Source organism: Suncus etruscus, chromosome 9, assembly GCF_024139225.1.
Source record: "Suncus etruscus isolate mSunEtr1 chromosome 9, mSunEtr1.pri.cur, whole genome shotgun sequence".
NCBI lineage: Eukaryota > Metazoa > Chordata > Mammalia > Eulipotyphla > Soricidae > Suncus > Suncus etruscus.
Window position 1 is genome coordinate 102,195,057 of NC_064856.1, and position 19,882 is coordinate 102,214,938.

General features: G+C 36.0%; 2 protein-coding genes across 2 annotated transcripts in view; both read right to left on the bottom strand.

The window, feature by feature from the left end:
* SSRP1 (structure specific recognition protein 1) overlaps positions 1-19,882 on the bottom strand; it is a 1,220,984-nt gene that overhangs the window by 1,153,483 nt on the left and 47,619 nt on the right. The window lies entirely within an intron of this gene.
* LOC126017818 (olfactory receptor 5B2-like) lies at positions 316-8,360 on the bottom strand (the record flags this gene model as incomplete). The annotated part of the gene is made up of 2 exons (XM_049779872.1): positions 7,449-8,360; positions 316-333 (listed from the first exon to the last, which is right to left on the bottom strand). Coding segments are annotated over exons 1-2 (930 nt in total), but the record flags the coding sequence as incomplete, so codon positions are not given.

A 19,882-nucleotide genomic window follows, 5' to 3' on the forward strand; every position in this document is an offset into this window, starting at 1 on the left:
AATGCAGATGCAAAGATCCTCAACAAAATCCTGGCAAATAGGATTCAATACCTCATTAAGAAGATCATCCACTACGATCAAGTAGGTTTCACCCCAGGAATGCAAGGATGGTTTAACATCCGTAAGTCTATCAACATAATACACAACATCAACAACAAGAAAAATAAAAACCACATGATTATATCAATAGATGCAGAGAAAGCATTTGACAAGGTCCAACACCCATTCTTGATCAAAACTCTCAGCAAGATGGGAATGGAAGGAACCTTTCTCAATATAGTTAAGGCCATCTACCACAAGCCAGTGGCAAATATTATCCTCAATGGAGAAAAACTAAAAGCCTTCCCTCTAAATTCTGGCACAAGACAAGGCTGTCCACTCTCACCACTCCTATTCAACATAGCACTGGAAGTACTTGCTATAGCGATTAGGCAAGAAAAAAATATCAAGGGAATCCAGATAGGAAAGGAAGAAGTCAAGCTCTCACTGTTTGCAGATGACATGATACTCTACTTAGAAAACCCTAAAGACTCTACCAAAAAGCTTCTAAAAACAATAGACTTATATAGCAAGGTGGCAGGCTACAAAATTAACACACAAAAATCAATGGCCTTTCTATACACCAATAGTAATAAGGAAGAAATAGACATTAAGAAAACAACCCCATTCACAATAGTGCCACACAAACTCAAATATCTTGGAATCAACTTGACTAAAAATGTGAAAGACCTATACAAAGAAAACTATAAAACTCTGCTCCAAGAAATAAGAGAGGACACGCGGAAATGGAAACACATACCCTGCTCATGGATTGGCAGGATTAACATCATCAAAATGGCAATACTCCCCAAGGCGTTATACAGATTCAACGCTATCCCTCTAAAGATACCTATGACATTCTTCAAAGAGGTAGATCAGGCACTTTTGAAATTTGTTTGGAACAATAAACACCCTAGAATAGCTAAAGCAATCATTGGGAAAAAGAATATGGGAGGAATTACTTTCCCCAACTTTAATCTTTACTACAAAGCAATAGTTATCAAAACAGCATGGTATTGGAATAAGGACAGGTCCTCAGATCAGTGGAATAGGCTTGAATACTCAGAAAATGTTCCCCAGACATACAATCACCTAATTTTTGATAAAGGAGCAGGAAATCCTAAATGGAGCAAGGAAAGCCTCTTCAACAAGTGGTGTTGGCACAACTGGCTAGCCACTTGCAAAAAATTGAACTTAGACCCCCAGCTAACATCATGTACAAAGGTAAAATCCAAATGGATTAAAGACCTCGATATCCGACCCCAAACCATAAGATATATAGAACAACACATAGGCAAAACTCTCCAGGACATTGAGACTTCAGGCATCTTCAAGGAGGAAACTGCACTCTCCAAGCAAGTGAAAACAGAGATTAACAGATGGGAATATATTAAGTTGAGAAGCTTCTGCACCTCAAAGGAAATAGTGCCCAGGATACAAGAGCCACCCACTGAGTGGGAGAATCTATTCACCCAATACCCATCAGACAAAGGGCTAATCTCCAAAATATACAAGGCACTGACAGAAATTTACAAGAAAAAAACATCTAATCCCATCAAAAAATGGGGAGAAGAAATGAACAGACACTTTGACAAAGAAGAAATACAAATGGCCAAAAGACACATGAAGAAATGCTCCACATCACTAATCATCAGAGAGATGCAAATCAAAACAACAATGAGATACCACCTCACACCACAGAGAATGGCACACATCACAAAGAATGAGAACAAACAGTGTTGGCGGGGATGTGGAGAGAAAGGAACCCTTATCCACTGCTGGTGGGAATGCCGTCTAGTTCAACCTTTATGGAAAGCAATATGGAGATTCCTCCAAAAACTGGAAATCGAGCTCCCATACGATCCAGCTATACCACTCCTAGGAATATACCCTAAGAACACAAAAATACAATACAAAAATCCCTTCCTTACACCTATATTCATTGCAGCACTATTTACCATAGCAAGACTCTGGAAACAACCAAGATGCCCTTCAACAGACGAATGGCTAAAGAAACTGTGGTACATATACACAGTGGAATATTATGCAGCTGTCAGGAGGGATGAAGTCATGAAATTTTCCTATACATGGATGTACACAGAATCTATTATGCTGAGTGAAATAAGTCAGAGAGAGAGAAAAACGCAGAATGGTCTCACTCATCTATGGGTTTTAAGAAAAATGAAAGACATTCTTTCAATAATAAATTTCAGACACAAAAGAGAAAAGAGCTGGAAGTTCCAGCTCACCTCAGGAAGCTCACCACAAAGAGTGATGAGTTTAGTTAGAGAAATAACTACATTTTGAACTGTCCTAATATTGAGAATGTATGAGGGAAATGTAGAGCCTGTTTAGGGTACAGGCGGGGGTTGGGTGGGGAGGAGGGAGATTTGGGACTTGGGTGATGGGAATGTTGCACTGGTGATGGGTGGTGTTCCTTTTATGACTGAAACCCAAACACAATCATGTATGTAATCAAGGTGTTTAAATAAAAAAAAATCTTTAAATTTTTTTCATGGTGTCACAAAAATTTTTATTATTATTTTTATTATTATTATTTTACTATTTTTTCATTTTTTCTTTATTTAAACATCTTGATTACATATATGATTGTGATTAGGTTTCAGTCATGTAAAGAACACCCCTTTCACTAGTGCAACATTCCCACCACCAATGTCCCAAATATCCCTCCATCCCACCCCACCCACCACCCCTGTACTCCAGACAGGCTTTCCAGTTCCCTCATTTATTCACATGATTATGGTAGTTCTCTGTGTAGTTATTTCTATAACTGCACTCACCAGTCTTTGTGGTGAGCTTCATGAAGTGAGCTGGAAGTTCCAGCCCTCCTCTCATTGTCTCTGAGGATTCTTGCAAAAATGACTTTTATTTTTCTTAAAACCCATAGATCAGTGAGACTATTCTGCGTCTCTCTTGCTCCCTCTGACTTATTTCACTCAGCATGATAGATTCCATGTACATTCACGTATAGGAAAATTTCATGACTTCATCTCTCCTGACGGCTGCATAATATTCCATTGTGTATATGTACCACAGTTTCTTTAGCCATTCGTCTAATGAAGGGCATCTTGGTTGTTTGCAGAGCCTGGCTATTGTGAATAGTGCTGCAATGAATATAGGTGTGAGGAAGGGGTTTTTGTACTGTATTCCTTTGTTCTTAGGGTATATCCCTAGGAGTGGAATAGCTGGGTCATATGGGACCTCAATTTCCAGATTTTGGAGGAATTTCCATATTGCTTTTCATAGAGGTTGGACTAGATGGCATTCCCACCAGCAGTGGATAAGAGTTCCTTTCTCTCCACATCCCCACCAGCACTGATTGTTATCATTCTTTGTGATGTATGCCAATCTCTGTGGTGTGAGATATTATCTCATCGTTGTTTTGATTTGCATCTCCCTGATGATTAGTGATGAGGAGCATTTTTTCATGTGCTTTTTGGCCATTTGTATTTCTTTTTTATCAAACTGTCTGTTCATTTCTTCTCCCCATTTTTTGATGGGATTAAATGTTTTTTTCTTGTAAAGTTCTGTCAGTGCCCTGTATATTTGGATATTCTGATGGGTGTTGGGTGAATAGTTTCTACCACTTGGTGGGTGGCTCTTATATCCTGGGCACTATTTCTTTTGAGGTGCAGAAGCTTCTTAGTTTAATATATTCCCATCTGTTAATCTCTGCTTCCACTTTATGAAAAGTGCAGTTTTCTCCTTGAAGATGCCTTTAGTCTTAATGTCATGGAGTGTTTTGCTGACATGTTGTTCTATATGCCTTATGGTATCAGGTCTGATATCAAGGTCTTTAATCCATTTGGATTTTACCTTCATATATGATGTTAACTGGGGGTCTATGTTGCTTTTTTGCAAGTGGCTAACCAGTTCTTCCAGCACCACTTGTTGAAGAGGTTTTCCCTGATCCACTTAGAATTTCTTGCTCCTTTGTCAAAAATTAGGTAAATGTATGTCTGGGGAACATTGTCTGAGAACTCAAGCCTATTCCACTAATCTGAGGGTCTATCTTTATGACAATACCATGCTGTTTTGATAACTATTGCTTTGCAGTACAGTTTAAAGTTGGGGAAAGTAATGCCTCCCATTTTCCTTTTCCCTAGGAGTGCTTTAGCTATTTGAGGGTGTTTATTGTTCCAGATGAACTTCATAAGTGTTTAATCCACTTCTTTGAAGAATGCCATGGGTATTTTTAAGGGGATCGCATTAAATCTGTATAATGCTTTGGGGAGTATTGTCATTTTAATGATGTTAATCCTGCCAATCCTTGAGTAGGGTTTTTGTTTCCATTTCCATGTGTCCTTTCTTATTTCTTGGAGCAGGGCTTTATAGTTCTTTCACATTTTAGTCAAGTTAATTCCAAGATATTTGAGTTTTTGTGGCACTGTTGTGAATGGGGTTGTTTTCTTAATGTCCATTTCTTCCTTATTACTATTGGTGTATAGAAAGGCCATTAATTTTTGTGTGTTAATTTTGTAGCCTGCCACCTTGCTACATGAGTCTATTGTTTCTAGAAGCTTTTTGGTAGAGTCTTTAGGGTTTTCTAAGTAGAGTATCATGTCATATGCAAACAATGAGAGTTTGACTTCTTCCTTTCCTATCTGGATTCCCTTGATATCTTTTTCTTGCCTGATCGCTATAGCAAGCACTTCCAGTAGTATGTTGAAGAGGAGTGGTGAGAGTGGACAGCCTTGTCTTATAGCAGAATTTAGAGGAAAGGCTTTTACTTTTTCTCCATTGAGAATAATATTTACCACTGGCTTGTGGTAGATGACTTTAACTATATTGAGAAAGGTTCCTTCCATTCCCATCTTGCTGAGAGTTTTGATCAAGAATGGGTGTTGGACCTTATCAAATGCTTTCTCTGCATCTATTGATATGATCATGTGATTTTCATTTTTTTCTTTTTGATGTGTATGATGTTGATAGATTTACAGGTGTTAAACCATCCTTGCATTCCTGGGATGAAAATTACTTAGTCATATTGTATGATCTTCTTGATGATGCATTGGATCCTATTTGCCAGGATTTTGTTGAAGATTTTTGCATCAGCATTCAAAAATGATATTGGTCTGTAATTTTCTTTTGGCAGCATCTCTGTCTGATTTTGGTATCAAGGTGAGGTTGGCTTCATAAAAGCTGTTTGAGAGTGTTCCCATTTTTTCAATTTCATGGAAGAGCCTGACTAGGATTGGTAGTAGCTCCTCTTGAAAGATTTGAAAAAATTCATTAGGAAATCATTCTGGGCCTGGGCTTTTCTTTTTGGGCAGATGTTTGATTATTTCAATTTCCTCATTAGTGCTGCAGGTGTTTAGATATGCTCCATCCTCCTTACTTAAATGTGGAAGGTTATAAGTGTCCAAGAATTTTTCCATTTCTTCTAGGTTCTCATGTTTAGTAGCATAAAGTTTCTCAAAGTAGTCTCTGATTATCCTTTGGATCTCTGAAATATCTGTCGTGATCTCCCCTTTTCATTTCTAATACGGGTTATCAGGTTTCACTAGAGTATTACCTAGGTTGACTGATTTCAGCAGCCATTTAAATTAATGTAGTTCTTTAAGAGGACTTTAAAAACCATATTAGCGTTGAGGGATCAGGCATTGGGCACTCAGTTTGATCCTTCTTTTAGTAAAATTATTTTTAATCATGACTAATAACTTTGTCATGAGGAAAATAACCATATTAATCTACTATCTACAGAGAGATATTTATGATGTTTAGGGATACTGGTAAAGAAATAGATATAATAACAGCTTTATTGTTCTTATAAGATGACTGTGAAAAATAAAACCGATGGAAGAAAGAAGTCAGAGAATGAGGAGATAGAGAAGATTAAAACTTGGAGTCCTTCTTTGAAGATACTCCATAAAGAGAGATCCCAAGAGACTTTATAAACAGCAATCTGAAAGATATGTGGAATTATTATAAACTGAGGAAACAGCAGGGGCAAAGTTTCTGAGACAGAGATACTACTACCACAGTTTAAGGAAAGTTAAAAACCAGAAGGCCCACTGGGCTCCCCCAGAGCGGATGGCTGAGAAAAACCTCAAAGAGAAGTCGCCTCCTTGAAAAGTGAGGGTTATATTTCTCAAGCTTAGAAACAGTTGCAAACAATTTATTTGGCCTAATAAGAATCTCCTTGTTGCTGTGCTCAGTATGTTTATATTTGAGCATTTACATCCAGGTGACAAAATTAGAACACGCAAATATGGCCTTGATTAAATATCACTTTACCTGGGAAAGTCAACATCAAGAGAAACATAAAATAACTTTGTAATCCTCAAAATGAAGTTAGTATTTTTAGAAAGATGTTCTGTATCTTTAAACAGTCTGCTCTTTCAGATGAAAGGAACCCTTCCTAGGAACACCTGGGAAACTTGCTAATCTTTTCATTTATATCAAAATTGGCACCTAGGGTCTGGCCTGGGAGTAAAAAACTTTGAGGTGTTAAAATTTTCTCTTTTGAGTCCAGCAGAAAATTCTGGTTCAACTCCCCTCTGACTTTTAATGGGAACTTATCATTCAGAAGGTTTGTATCCCACAATAAAGGCTTATAGATTGTCTGTTGTGATGAAACTTAGAAATCAAACTGATAAGCTTTTTGCTAACAAGAAAGTACAATTTTTTTAACCTAGCAGAAAAGCAGATGTAGGCAGTCTCTCATACATAAAATTTATGTTTAAATACATACCTGTAGCATTCAATAAATACACAATTATGATTGACCCCCACAACTGAGTACATCTCTGTCATTTGCTGAACCCAGCACCCACTTTCCTGGGGTCCCAGAGAATTCCCTGAAGTGTCTGGACAAAGAGGCCATAACACAGAGAAACATATTAAGTTGTTGAGAAAAAAAATAGAAAAAATATTGGGTAAATATATCGGAGAGGTATAAGATGCATCATATAAGTGTCAATAGTAAACTCACTATTTCAAACTATTGCTAAATAAAGGCACTATTACCAAAATCCAAATTTTAAGAAGCTGGAAAGAGTTGGTAGTCATACAGTTAAGATAAGGTGTCTAACTATTCCTTTTTTTAGTGAAATATAACAATTTTCTTTTGGCAATTATCATGAAAACATTTATTCTTTTATAAAACATAATCACAACAGAAATATTTATTATGTTGTTATCATTATTTATGTGTATAAATATACCAAGAACAAATACATCTTGCTAAATAAAAATTATAGATCTCATTTGAGATGCTTGAAGCAGCTCTAAAATTTAATAACTATATTTGACAAAATTTTTAATCTACTTTCCAAATGACCTATTCATGCATGATATGAAGCATATTTAAGAGACGTAAAATAAATTTTGTGTATTCAAGATCATTTAAAGTCCAGATATATAGAATATTTTGCTTTCTCTATCACCCTTGTGAAAGCATTCTTTACTTCTTTATTCCTCAGACTATAGACCACAGGATTCAGCATGGGGATGAGTATAGTATAAAACACAGATGCAATTTTGGCTGTGTCCATAGAGTGACTGGAACTGGGCTGTACATACATGACAGTGACTGTCCCATAAAATATGGAAACTGCGATGAGGTGAGAAGCACAGGTAGAAAGAGCCTTCTGGTATCCTACGGCAGAGTGCATCTTTAAAATGGTAATAAATATGAACAGGTAAGAAATTAGTATTATAAGAACAGCAAACAAGATATAAACGCTTGAAAGAAGCAACAGCACCAGCTCACTAAAGTCTTTATTGGAGCAACTCAAACTCATGACTGCTGGAATGTCACCGAAAAAGTGATGCACCACATTGGACATGCAAAAGGAGAGGGAAAAGGTGTTTCGGGTTTGAATAGCAGCAGTCAGAAAGCCAAAGGCATAAGAGCCTATAGCCAGGTGAGCACACACATTGCTTGTCATGATGGTAGTGTAATGTAGGGGTTTGCACACTGCCACATAGCGGTCATAAGCCATTGAAGCCAGGAGAAAGTTTTCTGTAGCGGCAAAAACAGCAAAAAAGAACATCTGGGCAGCACATCCATTGTAGGAGATGAGCTTGTCACCTCTAAGGAACCCAGCTATCACCTTTGGAGTGACTGTTGAGGAGTAACAAAAGTCCACCAGAGAGAGGTTGCTGAGGAAAAAGTACATGGGGATGTGGAGACGGGAGTCCAGCAGGATCAACATGACCATGCCCAGGTTCCCTATCAGGGTGATGAGGTAGATGAGGGTGAACACTATGAAGAGAGGCACCTGCAGTTCTGGGGCATCAGTGAGTCCTAACAGGATGAATTCAGTCACTTCTGTGTTATTCTTCATGGACATCATTTCAGAATTACAAGATGCTGCTCTGTAGCAAGAAAAAAGAAAGGAATTTATTGGTGAACAAAAACCAGTTGCAGTGGTCAGAGCAATATTGCAGTGGTAGAGCGTTTGCCTTGCATGCAACTGCCCAGGATGGACCTGGGTATGATCCTTGGGTGCATAGCCAGGAGCAATCCCTGAGTGTCACTGAATGTGGCCCAAACACCAAAAATCAAACAAACAAACAAACAAACAAACAAAAACAGTTGCACTGAAATGGAAGACAAGCATTACTTTATTAGAACAATAATTTAGTCTTTTTATTAATAACAATTTCTTTATTTAAGCACCATGATTACAAAAATTTTCATTGTTGGATTTCCATCACAGAATGCACACTAATTTATTCTTTTATATATATTTATATGTAAAATATGGACACTAATGCAATTTGGTAACTAATTTATCTATAAAGTAATAGGCTTTTGAAAATACTCTATTCCACCTTTTTAATTTTTTTGAGTGAAATGAATTGAAGAAAGGTTAATGAGTTGTCCAAGATCATCTACCTAAAACAAATCTATTTTCTAAATATAATCTTATCAATTTTCTAACAACTGCTTCTTCTAATCCCTATATTTTGGAGATAATGTTTGTATGTAGATGTATAATTCACTCATCAATTCTGTTCATTCTGTCTTTCCATTTTTTGACCTGGGTCATTGAGTAATTTGAGAAACAGAGATATTAAGTAATTTATTCACAATTAGGGAAATAATTAAAGGACAAATATGTCATGGAAATGTCATATGGAAGAACTCATGCCTACCATGTGCAATGACCTGCAATCAAACAATCACAAGACCCATGAAACTCCCTCAATTTTTGTCAGCACCACCATTGTGACTCTACAACTCCAAATCATCAGGAACCTGACCATTGTGTTACCAGACTTTCACTGTTTCACCGCAGCATCACATAGATGAATTATGGGCTTTTCTCCTAAACCTATTGTACAGTCACTGTTAAAATTCATGATAGGCCATACTTAGATATAGCCAGGGTGATTCCCACTAGAAAGTTAACAGTTTTGAATTATTCTTACTTTTAGTTAATTTATCTTTGGTTCTCTTGATAGTACCAGTAATTCCTGGAGGAGCAGAGCTAAGAAATTCAAATAGTGGCTGGAGAGAGTATACAGTAGACACGGCACTAGCCTTACAGCCAACCAGGGTTTGATCCTGTACACCAAATATGGTCCCCAGAGCCTTGTCATTAGTGATCCCTGAATGCAGAATCAGAAATAATCTCTAAACACCACTAGGTCTGACTCAAAATAAAAAAATCTACAGACAAAAAAATAATAAAAATACAAGCTTCAAAACACAAATATTTATAACAGCACTTCCCCAAACTAGAAGTACATCAAAATGTATTTAAAAGGATAGACAAGTTTTGAATCATTTACTAAAATATTATTTGGTGATAAAATAAAATTACCTATATTTTCTGAAATTATAAACAAAACAAAACAAAACTTAAATTTCTTCCCAAGGTTAATATAAAGTAATTTGTGGCTGATGATTCTATCATTTAAGAAAAGTCTGGGATAACCAGCCATGATAAAGAAAAAACACTGCTTTCTCACAATATTAACTACTTTACACCAATATACTCAAGAGGCGTTGTCTGTGGGTTTAAATGCTATTGATTGGCAAACTTTTTGACGTGCACACAATAAGTTGTTATTAATTACTGCGTTGGTTATTTGTTGGTCTTCAGATTTTTCTGAAATTTGGTAGAATAAACCCTAAAGTAAACTTTGTATTTCAGTTAATAATGGTCTATTTGTTCATCAGTTGTACTAGTAATAAAGTTGAGTAATAATAGTACAGCTGGGAGAGGGGGGCTTGTCCTGCATGCAGCCAACCTGGATTTAATATCCAGTATCCCATATGGTCCCCCAAGCATTTCCAGGAATAATACCTAAGTTTAGAGCCAAGAGTGATCCCTGAGTACCAAAAGTGTAGCCAAAACAAACAAACAAACAAAATAATACTGACATCATCACTGAAAATTAAACTGTTAAAACTGTTAAAGGATAGGGACCGGAGAGATAGCATGGAGGTAGGGCTTTTGCCTTGCATCTAGAAGGACGGTGGTGGAATCCAGGTGTCCCATATGGTCCCCAGCACCTGCCATGGGCGATTTCTGAGGGTAGAGCCAGGAGTAACCCCTGAGTGCTGCCAGGTGTGACCCAAAAACCAAAAAAAAAAAAAAAAACCCAAAAAACTGTTCAAGGATTTGCGGAGACTTTAATCTCTGAATATGTTTATATACATATATGTATATACTAAAACTGCCCTACAAAAATAAAATCTATAGAAGTTTAACAAACGAAATTCACAAATAAATAAATTCTAGAAGCTTGAACAACAAGAAACTAATTTGAAAAAAGAAATATAGAATTGAACTTAAAATTTTTGCTCTGAGAGCATATACAAATTTTTATGTGGCCATCTTATCATATAACACATGAAATATACTGGTCCTAACAACTTCCATGATTCTCATTTTATCCATCAGAATGTTATGGTGTTAGGATCAGAATTTTAGGATCTGGTTCTACCATGAGTGGGTTTTGTAAGTATTCAAAGAAATGAATGGAAACAGTTGTCACTGTTTAATGTGCTGTGTATTAAACACAATCTTGATAAGTAATAGTTCTAATGTATTTACTGTCATAAAACAGTGATCTCATGCTGGTTTGGGAAAGATAGGAGATAGCTACTAAGGAATGATTTTTGAAGTCTTGCGTTTTCCTACTTATCTTCCACTCTAGTATTCCTTATTTCTCTATGTTTCTCTGTCCTCAAGCTTTTTAAGTCATTTATCATGCTAATCCAGAGACAATGAGTCCATTTTTCTAAATGTGTTCCTCAATCCTCACATATTACCATACATTGCAGTATTACTTATTGTTACTGACATTCCTATAAAAGCTCAACTGGATCACAGATACTGAGATAGTGAGGGTGGAAAATTCATGATTTGGGGAATAAAGATCCATTCATAAACAAGTACAAATCTTTGTATTTTGATAGAAACATTAGGAGAGAAACCCATTTTATGAGAACTACTGTTCTCTGCTTTATTTTTGTATCTAAAATTAGAATTTTCCATGTCTGCTCTTAAAATTGTTTGTTTCTCTACACATCAGCCACAATTAGACAATTACTATAGTAAAATTTATATGGCATAGTACTGTTAATATAATATATGCTTTAATTTAATGTGAGATATGACTATTAAATACAATATAAATGCTAATTCCTATGTTATCTAAAGACTAATAGATTTCCTGAGTTTAGAAAATAGAGGTTTGTTGCATATGCATAGTTTATTTCATTAATGAAGAGAGATATAGCTAATATATTATGATCATAGTAAAGGGGTTATGATGATAAAGAGAAATGACTGCATAATGTACACATACTCATAAATCTATACTTACAGTTAAAAAAGCAGAGGATTTTAGAGTTTGTATGCTTTTATAATACTTCACCTAGTGTAAGATATTTAAGACTCAAATTAATGTGTAACCAATCTCAATGTCTGTGCCTTTTACTGCTGCCTTTTCAGAATGTCTAAATTATTGGGTAGTAGAAAGATGAAATTGATAGGAATCAGAGTGAAAATTTACTAGTAATCTTGGTAGTTTCATGTTGATCCTCCTGGTGTTTAAAGAGTGTGCTTCATCCTACGTGGGAAACCAGATTTTGTTTTTAATAATTTTTACTTTGACCACATTGGCTACCATATCTTTCACAGTAGTATTTTAGGTACATAGTAACATTGAATCAGGGGAATTCCCATCGCCAAATTTGTCCTCCCTCCACCCCCATTCCCACCTTGCATCCCATATCCCCCACTCTCACCCCCTGGGCTGCTAGAATGAGTGGGCCCCTCTGTGTCTATCTTACTACTTAGTGATCATATATCTGTTTGGTCCTGGTACTCTTCCTTATTTCCCCCTCTATTTGAGAGGCGGAACTAGATAGTTCAAGTTATGTGGTTTTGTTTAAAGAAAAGAAAAGCAATATAGTGGGGTACAAATCAAATAAGCCGAAAATGGGTTTTGTCGGCTCTCAACCTCAGTTTGAGAGAGGACAGGAAAAAATAAATTGAAATACCACAACAATACAAAAAGAAATATCAAATAAAATATCCAGTGAGCACTACAGCACTAAAGGCAAGCACCACTTAATAGTTTCAGTCCTGAAAAAAAAAAAAAAAAAAAAAAAAAACATGCCAGAGCGCAAAAAGAAAGAGAAAGATAAAATAACATAAAATAAGATTGGGGACACCAACTTCAATATCTACACCAAAACAAAGTCAAAAAAGATAAAAATAAATAAATAGATAAAAAAAAAAGATTAGTTTGTGCCTTTTATTTTTCCTGCATAGGCATAGTAAATATTGGGGGCATTAGAGAGGAAATTACCTTGGCGTAGGTGATACAGGATGTCTCCACCCTTGAAGTATAGTGTCCTGGGATTGACTGCAGACTCCTGGTCTGTTCATTTACTCTCCCCTCGGTACTTTTGTGGTGTATGGAAGACTTCTGCTTTGTCAAGGGTGATAAAATCAGACCTCTGCATCTAGAGATCTTGGTAGCTGCACAGGTCAAGGAGTGGAGCTTATGATGAAACCTTTCTTTGTGGTTCTAGGAGTTCTGTTCCTTCCTTGTCGTTACAATTTAACAATTAAGATCTTTTCCATCCACCCAGTGACAGTAAAATCTATCACAAGGTTTTGTTCATCATGTTAAGGAAAGCACCTCGTTTGATTAAATTATTGGGGGTTTTTTTTGTTTGTTTTGTTTTGGTTTTTGGACCACACCCGGCAGTGCTCAGGGGTTACTCCTGGCTGTCTGCTCAGAAATTGCTCCTGGCAGGCACGGGGGACCATATGGGACACCGGGATTCGAACCAACCACCTTTGGTCCTGGATCGGCTGCTTGCAAGGCAAACACCACTGTGCTATCTCTCCGGGCCTTAAATTATTGTTCAACTTCAGAATGAATGATCCTTTTCTCAGATTCTTAGTGGTTAACTTTTTCTCTTATTCTCCAACCTTACTAGCACAAGCATCAAACACAGAGATGGTCAATTTTGGCACTGCAAACTCATCTAAAAATCAACACAGTATCTACTAATTCCAATGCTTTCTTCAATCCTAAAAGTGAATAATTTTCTTTGAACTATACAAGATTCTTCCTAAGTTCAAATCCTTGATCTTTGTCAAAGTTTTAAATGGAAAGCAAATTTCCAATAGTTATATCTGGGTCTATAAATGCATACAGAATATATTTTCTACATTTTTTTTTTGCCTGACTTAGATTGCATACCAGAAATTTATATTGACTATACAAGCTTACCTTAGTCTTTGAAGAGAAGGGGAAGGCAATCCTGAGCCACGAGTCTGAACTCAGAAATTCATTCCTGGAAGAACGCATAAATGATCCAGGGAAAATTTCTCTCTTGTACTGCTTTAAAGATTCCAAGATCCCCAAACTATGAAAAGATTATTAACCAAAAGCTAGGTTGGCGAGTCTTCAGTGTTGACTCTAACCTAGATTAATCAGGAAATTATTTCTATCCTGTTGAAGTTAGTTTTCTTATTTTTAATACAGAGGTAACAAAATTCTACAGAATTGTCACTGTGATTAGAAAATGACAGTGGATAGATAAAAATTTTTAACACAAATTACTATACATTTAATCTTGGGAAGATTTCCCTTCTTAGAGTTACAGACTTACTGTATGTAATCAATTTAAGGAGATGAGTACTAAAATACTAGAATTCATTTCAGTGGGTAATAACTGAGTTGATTTTCCAAGACTCTGATCTTTTAAAGTAATGTTATGCCAAGTCATGATGAGATTTTTAGCACATGATAAATGAGTACACAGAGAAAATTTTAAAGTTCTAGAACTCTCAGGGGAACATAGGCCTTGTGAGGACAATCATTTCTAGTTGTCTCACTTATGCAGGAAAGAAACAATTAAACTGTGCAGGAAAATAATGAATGGTACATATATTTAAGTCTTGTTGGCTTTCCTTTTTTACCCTATTTAAAATGTTTAAATGCTATTTGAAAGAGTAATAGTGGTTTCATTTAGAAAGCATTTATTATGGCATGTTTTCTTTTAGTTTTTTTTTTTTGAGAAATAACTTATACATCATCTTATGGGCTTGAGCTATATATAAATAATAAATTTGTATTGTGAAAATATTATAATAGCTTGAGCTAACATCCATTCTTTTATCGAGCACTAAAGGAAAAATTTGTGCTTGTGCTAAAACCCTTTAAGTTTTATTCCCTTCACAACTTAGCAATATGCTATACAGTAGTAATAGGTATATTCATTATGTTCTACATTGCACACCTACTACTTATTTATGGTTCTATGTTTAGGGGGTTTGCCTTTCATGCAGCCAGCACAGGATAGATCCTGGTTCAAATGCCAGCATCCCATATGGTCCTCCGAGTCTGCCAGAAGTGACTTCTGAGTGCAGAGCCAGGAGGGACCCCTGAGTGTCGCCGGGTGTGACTCAAAAACAAACAAATAAAAAACTTATTTTCTGGGGCCGGAGAGATAGCATGGAGATAAGGTGTTTGCCTTCCATGCAGGAGGTCATCGGTTCGAATCCCGGCGTCCCATATGGTCCCCTGTGCCTGCCAGGAGCAATTTCTGAGCCTGGAGCCAGAAATAACCCCTGAGCACTGCCAGATGTGACCCCCCCCCAAAAAAAAACTTATTTTCATAAATATAAAATTTGTATTTGGAAATATTCATAGTTTTGTTGTACAGGTCTTAGAATGTTCCCAGTCTTAGCATCCCATCATCTACAAGAAACACAAAGAGTTCTAAATAAAATAATTTCAAGCAAGAGAGCAAGACACATTGTAATCAAAAAGGCAAAAAGGCAAATGTAGTCTTGAATCCTGACTGCAGCAAGATAAAAGAAAAAGCTTACATTTAGAAGAACTCCATAAAACTCATAGTAGATATATCAAATTAAACTCTAATGGCTGGAAGGGTAAAAAGAGCTATTTCATCAGAGAAAATAAGTTTCTGACACTGAATATTCTATTCAGCAAGTTTCAAATTTGATATCATTCAAATATGGTAGAAACAGAAATAGATCTAATATCTTCTTGAGCCACACTGTGTTGAAAATGCAAATAAACTACAAATAAGAAGCCGGGGGAAACAAAATCATATGGGAACTAAACAACATATTTTGAATAATTAACGTGTCAGAAAGAAAATTAAAGAAGATATAAAAGAGATTTATGGAAACAAATAAGCATAAAGACACAAATGAAAACATATGGGACAAAGCAAAGGTTGTTCTATCATGAAAGTTCATAGCAATGCAGGCATTTACCTGGAAACATGATCCTACATATTAAGAAAGTAGAAAAAATTTTACACAGGAAGTCTTAAGTATGAGGGTAAATGGTAATTATAGTGGAGATCAATGATAATGAAAAATGTTAAGATAGTGAAATAAAGAGCTCATTTTTATCTTTAAAATATGTGATAAACACATAGATAAGCTCCAAAGCAAAAAACAAAGAAAGAAGAAAATTCTAATAAATTGCATTAGGTACTGAGAGGGAAAATTATAATATATATCACAGAAATACAAGTGATTATATATGAGAATATTATTTACAATGTGATGTTATAAAATTGGAAAAATAAATGCACTTTTTGGACTTTATAACTCCTCTAGACTGAATCTTTATGATAGAAAGCATCTGAACAGATAAGTTATACTAAGGAAATAAAAACAGTACCCAAACTACTCCCCAATGAACTGTACGTAATTGTACAGTGGAGAGAGTTCTTACCTTTTATATAGTTGACCCAAATTTAACTCTAGGACCATGTATTGCTCCCAGACATGTAGTTGACCCAAATTCAATCTATGGTACCATCTATGGTCCCTAGATTTCTACCAGGAATGGTCCCTAAGCACAGAGCCAGGAGAAAGCCCTGAGTACTCCTGATGATCTCTAAACAAAAAAAGAAAATCATCAAAACAGAATTTTGACTCAAATCAAGCACACTGGTCAAATTTCAAAAAAGACCTACACCACATTGGTGGTGGGAATGTTGCACTGGTAAAGGGGGGTGTTCTTTACATGACTGAAACCTAATCACAATCATATTTGTAATCAAGATGTTTAAATACATTAAAAAATACTAAATAAAAAAGACCTACACCCTTTTCATCTATACTTTTACAGAAAAACCAAGACCCAGGTATTCTTGTGAACAGTTCCAGTTGGGTCAATACTATCCTTATACCAAAATCAAACAGAGACTAAAAGAGAAAATTAGGTGTCAATATGCCTGGTAAACATAGATGCAAAGATATTCATTAAAATCATAGCTATTAAAATTCAACAATACAGTAAAAGGATCATATACCATGATCAAGTGTGATTTGACTTAGGAATGCATATCTGGTTAGAAATATACATGACAATTAATGTAATAAACCAACTATTGAAAGAAAAAGATTAAAAGTCGTATCATGATATCAATACATATAGGGACAATTGGTTAGACCCCACTCCAATTTATGGTAAGCACACTCAACAAAATGATACAAAAGGAACTTTCCTCATCATGATAAAGAATATGATTTTAAAATCACAGTAGAGAAAAACTGAAGGCCTTATCCCTAAGATCAGGCTCAAGACAAAGATGTCAACTCTCATCATTATTATCAATAAATGATTGGAATTATGATACCACAGCTTTAATCAATAAAGAAAAAATGAAAAATATTCAATTTGGAATCACTATTTGCATATGATATGATAATAGGAAACACTGAAGATCATCAAAAAGCTTCTAAAAATGATAAAAAAAAATAACACAGTAAAGCATGAGGCTACAAAAACCAACTCGTAAAACCGGCTGAATTTATTTTATTTATACATTTTATTATAACAAATAAGATGGTTGCAATTGTGTCAGAGTATGTGGTCTTGGCATGAAAATTCCTTATTACATCACCACCTAGGTGTTCACGACCCTTCATCAATATCTCTGTGTCACCCCTAGTCTGTCTACATTTCTTCACTTCTGCCCCATTGCTTTGTGATCAATTTTGAAACTGAGTGATTAACCCTAGGGTTTATGGACAGTTTATGACAAAGGAGTTGGATTCAGAATTAAGAGTAAGGAAGACTTCTTGTTGGAGACTGAAGATAGATTACAGTAGATAAGGTCATTGCTTTGAATGCATCAGACCCAGGACTGGTCTCTGACATCACATCTCAGTATTGCCAGAAAATCCCTAAATAAAAATTGAATGTTGATGAATAGTGAAATGAACTGACTAAAGAGAGTACAATTGTCCTGAGTACAATCATATGTGGTTCCCAAACACAAAAAACACTTGTCAAAAAACAAAAAACAGGGGCCCGGAGAGATAGCACAGCGGCGTTTGCCTTGCAAGCAGCCGATCCAGGACCTAAGGTGGTTGGTTCGAATCCCGGTGTCCCATATGGTCCCCTGTGCCTGCCAGGAGCTATTTCTGAGCAGACAGTCAGGAGTAACCCCTGAGAGCCGCCGGGTGTGGCCCAAAACCCAAAACCAAACAAACAAGCAAACAAACAAAAAACAGGGGGGAGCAGTGGCATGGAGCTGTAAGGCGTCTGCCTTGCCTGCACTAGCCTAGGGCGGATCATGGTTCAGTACCCCAGCACCTGATACGGTCTGCCAAGCCAGGAGCGATTTCTGAGTGCATAACCAGGAGTAACCCCTGAATGTCATTGGTTGTGGCTGAAAAACAAAGCAAAACAAACAAACAGACAAAAACCCAAAAGTAAATTCACATTTCACTTTGTATATTTGTCATTATTTCCTCCTGAAACTTGGTTCTTTGGTCACTTTTTGGAGTAAGGCATTGGTCCACAAAGGTAGTCTCAGAGCTTACTCCTGGCTCAGTGTTCAGGAGTAATTCCTGGCATTGTTCATAACCATATTTGGTGCCAGAGATACATACCAGGGCCTGAAGAATGCAAAACAAAGTGAGCCAAAGATATAAAATTCTATTTAGAATCATAGGAATTCTGTATTACAGTACTTTATTTTGTGTGTGTGTGTGTGTGTGTGTGTGTGTGTGTTTATCACACCCAGTGATGCTCAGAGCTTACTCCTAGCTCTGAACTTAATGATCACTTCTGGTGGCTTAGGATAGACTCATACAACACAAACATCCTATCTACTGTGTTCTTGCATTTGTTTGCTTGTTTGGGGCCACACCTGGCAGTGCTCCAGGCTTATTCTTTACTCTCAAATAAGGGAGAGTTCCTAGCAGTCCTTTGGGGACCATATGGAATACCAGGAATCAAGCCCAGGTTGGTTACATTTAAAGTGAAATCCTTATCCACTATACTATCACTCCACCCAACTATTAATTTATAATGCAATAATAATATTAGTTTTTTAAATATTTGAACAAATATTGAACTAGATAATAACTAAACAAGATTACTTTCTGCTTCATGCTTTTATAAACTCAAGAAAGTGTAATTGAGAATAATTTTTGGTTTTGTTTGTTTGTTTTATTGGACTACACCTGGCTCTGCTGAGGAATTCATCCTGAATATTGAATTCTTGGAGGTGCTAGGGAACTAGGACAAGTGCCTTATCTCCTGTACTATCTGACTTTTGAAGACACCTTTTTATTCATTCGTCTTTCCCCTATTATTGGCTTACACAAACTAAACATAATATCCTACACACAATTAGGAAAAAAAGTTTATTTATAAACTTGCTGTTAAGGGAAACATCACCACTTTCATCTCAGCAAGAGTTCAAGGAAAAGAATTTTTATTGAGTAAACAAATAAATACTTCATCAGTGTATGATGGAAAAACATTATATATATAATTTTAGGAAGTGAGAAATATATTCTGATTGATCTTCACATGCACTTTTAAGTCCTTGTTAGACTACTAGAAAAAGTAAAGTTTGGAGAATACCAGAAAAGGACAGATTGTTCAAAGAATGCAGAAATTTTGAGGTGGGCAATTTGTTGCCAAAGGTGAAGTTCATTATATATATATACAAAAGATGTAATTCTCACTTTGAAGTTGCTACTCGAACAACCTAGAATTTTTTGTGATGTTTAGTGCTTAGTGGCATTATTTAAAATCAAAGCTCAAAGATTTCTCATCAGTAAAATAGTTATATTCTGTTACTGCTCACAGGATGTTAGTAGAAAAGTTCAAAGATATTGATGAAGAGTTAATGAAAAGATTATAAAAATTGAATGTTGATGAATAGTGAAACAGACTGACTAAAGAAAGTACAATGACTAATAAGGTGACCAAAGAAAGCATATATGGCTTCCCTGAATAGGTAACAACCAGCAATTGGAAGTGTTTGTGAGAGTATTTCAGAGAAAGGAAACAAAATAGAAAGCTCTTGAGACAGAGAATACAGTTA